This window comes from Rhodamnia argentea, chromosome 3 (genome assembly GCF_020921035.1).
Source record: "Rhodamnia argentea isolate NSW1041297 chromosome 3, ASM2092103v1, whole genome shotgun sequence".
NCBI classification, from domain to species: Eukaryota; Viridiplantae; Streptophyta; class Magnoliopsida; order Myrtales; family Myrtaceae; genus Rhodamnia; species Rhodamnia argentea.
This window is the reverse complement of record NC_063152.1, coordinates 6,728,532-6,734,531: the sequence shown is the minus strand read 5'-3', so window position 1 is coordinate 6,734,531 and position 6,000 is coordinate 6,728,532. Positions and strand designations below refer to the sequence as shown.

The window sequence follows — 6,000 nt, the reverse complement described above, 5'->3', positions numbered from 1 at the left end:
CCCGGCGGCCGAAGACCGTCCGATGCGATCAAAACCCGAAACTGAAAAAACCGCGCGGCACGCATCGCCGGGTGGGCCCCGCAGATCCACTTGTCGCCACCCACGGGATCCGCCGTGATGGACACGTGGAGTCAACGGCATCGTGCTTGAAGAACAAGAATAGTCAAAAAAAAAAAAAAAAAAAAAAGGGAAAGAACGAAAATTCAAGCGAACAAGGCAACTAAAAAGAAGCGTGGAAAGATCGCGAATTTGACGATCTCTCTCTGTCTCTCGCTTTCTTTCTTCTGCTCTTCAAACAACACCGTTCTCTCCAAAATTGTAGGAGAAATCGTTCGCAGAGATCTAGCGAAGAAGCTCCGGAAGATGAGGAACTCGACGCTGCTGGACAGGCTCTCTCGCGCTTTCCACGACCACCCCTCGCTTTCCAAGCTCGTCGTCCTCTTCACCGTCAGGTCATACCTCCTCTGCTCTTTCCGCTTTCCCCCGCGAGCTCGCGCTCGCGTTTCTCCGCGCCTTAATCCGTTCCGTTTTGCGCGCGTGAATCGGAGGAGCCGTTCCGTAGCGACATCGTCCGAGCGGATGAAAGGGTGTCGGATTGGGATGTCGTTGGATTTTTTCGAGCCATGTTGGAATTTTATGGCAGTTTTGTATGTGGACCTACCTCTGTTCTATAGCGAAGGTTCTGAGACAGGAACCAGTAGAGCCCCGTTCCTGCTTGTTACCCCCCGAAAAATCCGATGTTTCGCTCGGGGACAGGTTTTAGAGCATTTGCATCTTCTTCCCGTGTCCTGTGAATGGCATCGGAAGCAACTCAGCCGTATTGTCGCTTGAAATTGTATGTCCTAATTGCTTCAGAGTGAGGCTGAGAACGGCTGGATTTACCCGGAAAATCGATAAACTTCATCCACATGTCAAGAGACAATGATGAAATGAGAAGGTTTATGGCATGGCCGTCGCGTCGCCGCGCATAGCGGTTCTTGCCGTAATACTTTGTAATCATACATACATTTTGCTATCCACAAAATTAAATATAAGATTGTTACTTTCGGCCCGAGATCGGGTATTCCAAATTCTTTTTTTTTCTCGCTTCCCCGAATCTGAGTTTCGATGTCCCCCTCTATCAAGAAGCAAGGATGCCTAGACGAAGTATTTATAAGCATTAGTTCTTTCGGAATCAGAAAATTAACAGCGTCGGGTGCTTTAAATAGCAATCACATTGCATACTCACTGAATATGAAATCGTGTCAGATGCCAAATTCCTTTCTAATAGTAGGTTTTTCTTTTAAAGGAAGAGATCGTATTCTCTTTTGCATATAGTTTTACATGTCTTATCATTTAATGTCAGAGTTCCTTAGCTTGTTTCTTCTGTTATGATTCGTTCAGTGGAGGAGGGCTTGTGGCATATGCTGAGGCAAACTCAGGTGCACAAGCAATTGTACCGGTAGAAGCAGAGAGCAAAAGGAAGAGGGTGGTGGTTCTCGGAACTGGCTGGGCTGGAACGTCTTTTTTACGGAATATTAAGAATTCCTCCTATGATGTCCAGGTCATATCACCTCGTAATTACTTTGCATTTACCCCTCTGTTGCCGAGTGTTACTTGTGGTACAGTGGAAGCTCGTAGCATTGTTGAACCGATTCGGAAGATTGTTCAGAAGGTAATAGAACTCCCATGGAATAAGAGTAAACCATCAGAAAATCATTAGATCATGTTTTATTTGCACATGAATTTCTTATTTGGAATGCTTATTGAGGATTAGACAGGTTCAATGAGAGTGATCTATGTGATAAGTTACTAGAGAAATATTTATCTGCTATAACTTTACTCTGCCTGAGGGATAGCTTCATATGGTTTGTCTTGTTTTTGTGAGGCAGAAAAATATGGACATTCGTTTCTCGGAGGCCGAGTGTGTCAAGATTGATGCAGAAAATAAAAAGGTCTACTGTCGAACTAATAACGGAACCAATTTGAATGGAAAAGAGGAATTTGTTGTCGAACTTTGACTATCTCGTTATAGCCATTGGTGCCCGGTCCAACACATTTAATATTCCTGGGGTAGAGGAGAACTGCAAGTTCTTGAAGGTAAGCTTCCTGTAATTGTCCACGTACTTTTAGATTTGCAAAGATAAAACAGTACCATATAGTTAATTTTCACTACAGGCACGATTGACTATAGGAATTAATAGAGTGGAGATTGTTGTGTGCCTAATCATGTATATTTAAATGGTAAGATGCGTGAAATAAACGGAACTAAAGTTTTGGTGCCTGTGAGCAATTGTCATTGTAATTTTAGTTACAGCACCAGGAATGGAGTTTATGAATTTTTTGTTTTTTGACATTTTGATATTTTAGGAAGTAGAGGATGCTCAAGAGATTCGAAGAAGTGTCATCGACTGTTTTGAAAGAGCAAGCCTACCAAACTTAAGTGATGAAGAGCGAAGAAGAATTCTTCATTTTGTTGTTGTTGGTGGTGGCCCATCAGGTGTGGAGTTTGCTGCAGAGCTTCATGACTTTGTGAATGAGGATTTAGTGAAATTGTATCCACGGGTGGAGGAGTTAGTGAATATAACACTTCTGGAGGCAGCTGATCATATCTTGAACATGTAATTACTCTATACTTCATTATGTTGTTTCTTTGGTGAACCGATTATATCTTTGTGTAGATGCATACAAGCTATCTAGTGTCTATCTAGACAATTTTTCTTCTTCCATCTTGGGGGGCACTTTCAAACATCACCATATAGATATTCTCCAGGATCAGCGCATACCGTAAAAACTGTTGTTTGATCAACCATGCATATGTGTTCAAGTCGAAACTATTTTAACTTCACTAATATGCTTGCCTCTTAAGTAGAAGATTACGTTGTGGAATGTCTGCTATTTGAGGATTCTAGCTTTTATGCCTTAGGCATGGCATGAGTCATGTTATCGATGGGAGTGTTTCTGTGCGTTAGTTAGAAGAATTGTAACATTTGCATCTTACAATGATAAAGCGGCCTCTCTTATCTATCTGGAAGCTGAAAGAGTAATATTCCTACTAATACTGGAAGTTTTATCATCCTCATAATCCAGACTCGGTTCAGCATACTAAAGACATTTATTCTTTGGCAGGTTTGACAAAAGAATCACACAATTTGCTGAGACCAAGTTCCGAAGAGATGGAATCAATCTAAAGACAGGGTCAATGGTTGTGAAAGTAACTGATAAGGAAATTTCTACCAAAGAGAAGACTGGAGAAACATCTTCTATTCCTTATGGTATGGCTGTCTGGTCAACTGGTATTGGGCAGCGCCCTGTAGTCAGAGATTTCATGAAGCAAGTTGGACAGGTATCTCACATAAATATTTGTCTGCTTCTAGTCTATATGACATTTAAGTTAACCATAAACTTGTAGACTTGTGCGAAATAATTATTTTGGATGAACGTTTTGGTGAGACAGGCCAACAGACGTGCTCTGGCAACTGATGAATGGCTTCGTGTCGAGGGATGTGATAGCATATATGCACTCGGTGATTGTGCTACAATTAATCAGCGAAAAGTCATGGTAACATTCCCATATAGCTCTGTAATACATTTCTTTCTTGTCGTTTACGGCTTCTTTCATTTTCATTGCTAGAGCTTTACTTCTCAATCTACCTTATAACTTGAATTGCTAAGGTTGACATGTCACCATTTATCTTCATTGAAAATTTTTTGTTCTGAATGATAGAGTTAACGCCTCTCCAAATTTATACACCCATTTGCCATGCGGCACTTTAGTAATGTGAAAATGTTTTGATGTGCGTTCAAGTTGTCTTGTCACAGCACATAATGGCTAAAGCCAGTCTGCAGTGCCTTAAATTTCATTATGAAAAGATCATCACCACATTTCTCTCATTTTTGTCTGTTCGGATTTCACTCGCTATGCAGCACCTGCTTCGGTGTGCAAAGTCAATTTAATCTGAGTGCCTAATAACTCTAGTTTAGAACTCTTTTCTTTGGCTTTCTCAGTTGAAATGCTAAGAGCTGCTCCAGGGAATTATTGAAATGGTTAATCTCAAAGTGGCTCTATTAAAAATTCAAATATTCAGAAAATTCGAACTGGAAATCTATTCGTCCTGGTATTGTAGCAGGGGCGGAAATTGGAGATTTCCCTCGAGTTAAGAGAACATGAATACGTTCTCTTAAAGATAGGGCTTCACTAAATATGCTGATCAGCTAACTATTAGTCATGGCATGACAATTCCTTTCATTTTTTGTTCTCAGGAAGATATTGCGGCTATATTTAGTAAGGCAGATAAGGACAATTCCGGGACGCTGACTGCAAAAGAAGCTCGTGAGGTCATTGCTGACATTTGTGAGAGATACCCTCAGGTGGAGCTGTACCTGAAGAATAAGAAATTGGGGGACATTGTTGATCTGTTAAAGGAATCGAAGGGGGATGTCAAGAAGGAAGCAATTGAATTAGACATTGCTGAATTTACGTCGGCTCTTTCCCAGGTGGATTCTCAGATGAAAAATCTTCCAGCAACAGCCCAGGTATAGGTCCGGACATGATCAAAAGCTTTTCCAGATGGTGCTATCGGGTTATTCATTGGTCGTTTTTCTTGAATCTGCCATATTAAAACAGGTTGCAGCACAGCAAGGTTCCTATCTAGCTGATTGTTTTAACCGGATGGAGCAGTGTGAGAAAAATCCAGAAGGTCCTCTCCGGTTCAGAGGAGAGGGTCGCCATCGGTTCCGTCCTTTTAGGTATGTAAAAGTTTGCTGAAGCATCCCATCCTTGAACTTTGAGAAAATCACTCCTTGTTTTTCCTTCTCACAAAGAATTATCGAGATCAATTTTAATCCTATGAATACAAATGCGGGAATTGAGCTTATTCTGCTTACAGTTACGCAGAAGAAATAATACACGTATCTCTGTGTTGATTCATTTTTCTCCTAGACTTTCTTCTAGTGCTCATTACATTTTGACTTTTGAGAAGTGTTTTAATATGTTAAACAACTTCATATGCTTGACTTGATTCCTGAAGGTACAAGCATTTAGGACAATTTGCTCCTCTGGGAGGAGAACAGACAGCAGCACAACTTCCAGGTGATTGGGTCTCAATTGGCCACAGTAGTCAATGGCTCTGGTATTCCGTCTATGCAAGGTCTCTCTCTCTCTCTCTCTCTCCCAAATGTTTCCTTCAAGCATGAGGTCGTTGAATAGCGTCTAACTGCAACCTTGCTAATCGCTGAATTCAGCAAGCAAGTTAGCTGGCGCACGAGGATGTTGGTGATATCAGATTGGACAAGGCGTTTCATTTGGGGGAGGGATTCGAGCCGTATCTAAATCTATGTAAGTTCATGCTGGTCTTCTTTTCCTCACCAACTGCGGCGTATAGGTTTAGTGATTCGATTTTCAAAGCTTTGAGAGCCACCGAAAAGTTTTGCTTGTAATAATAATTCAATTGACAGTCCCATTGATTAATTCATGGTAGGCAGCCAACTAAGCATATAGCTACCCAAATAAGCTCAACTGCTTGAACCTTCAAATTATTTTCCTTTGGGAGACATCCTTTCATCTGGATGGTGAATGTTAGTTAAAGTTTCTGCTTCATGATCAAGTTTTAAGTAGTTTGCCTACTAGTCGATGTTATAATGCATAATTCTCGCTAAATTCATGTAAATTCAACAACTTTGAGCGTCAGTCTCAAATATCAGATAATGATCAAGTTTGTCATGTCATTTTGGTGATTTCTTCTCTCATTCTCACCATCCTTTTAAAGCAAAAAATGGAGAACATTTCGTCTTTGGGCTTTAGTCACGGTTTTGTTATCGTTTCTCCCCACATGGGCTACGGTGGCGTTGGGAAGCCGATCCAGTAAGTCTTGCGCCTCCAAGATAAGCGCAGTGGGGATAGCCTCCTTTGACTATCAGCTTCTTCTTTCTATGTAACTCAGCACAACAAACTTATTCATACGATCCAAGTTGGAACATGAATGCAGCTAGTGGATCCAATTGGAAAAAGCTCTGTTTTGA

General features: G+C 41.2%; 1 protein-coding gene across 1 annotated transcript; it reads left to right on the top strand.

Moving 5' to 3' along the window:
• The first annotated feature begins 200 nt into the window (after positions 1 to 200).
• On the top strand, positions 201 to 5,578 carry LOC115730784 (external alternative NAD(P)H-ubiquinone oxidoreductase B2, mitochondrial). The gene is given in 11 exon segments (XM_030661389.2): positions 201 to 452; positions 1,384 to 1,654; positions 1,872 to 1,991; positions 1,993 to 2,079; positions 2,350 to 2,600; positions 3,109 to 3,325; positions 3,437 to 3,541; positions 4,243 to 4,515; positions 4,607 to 4,728; positions 5,010 to 5,129; positions 5,224 to 5,578. Coding segments are annotated over 11 exon segments (1,743 nt in total). The 5' UTR covers positions 201 to 363; the 3' UTR covers positions 5,312 to 5,578.
• The last annotated feature ends 422 nt before the right edge of the window (positions 5,579 to 6,000 follow it).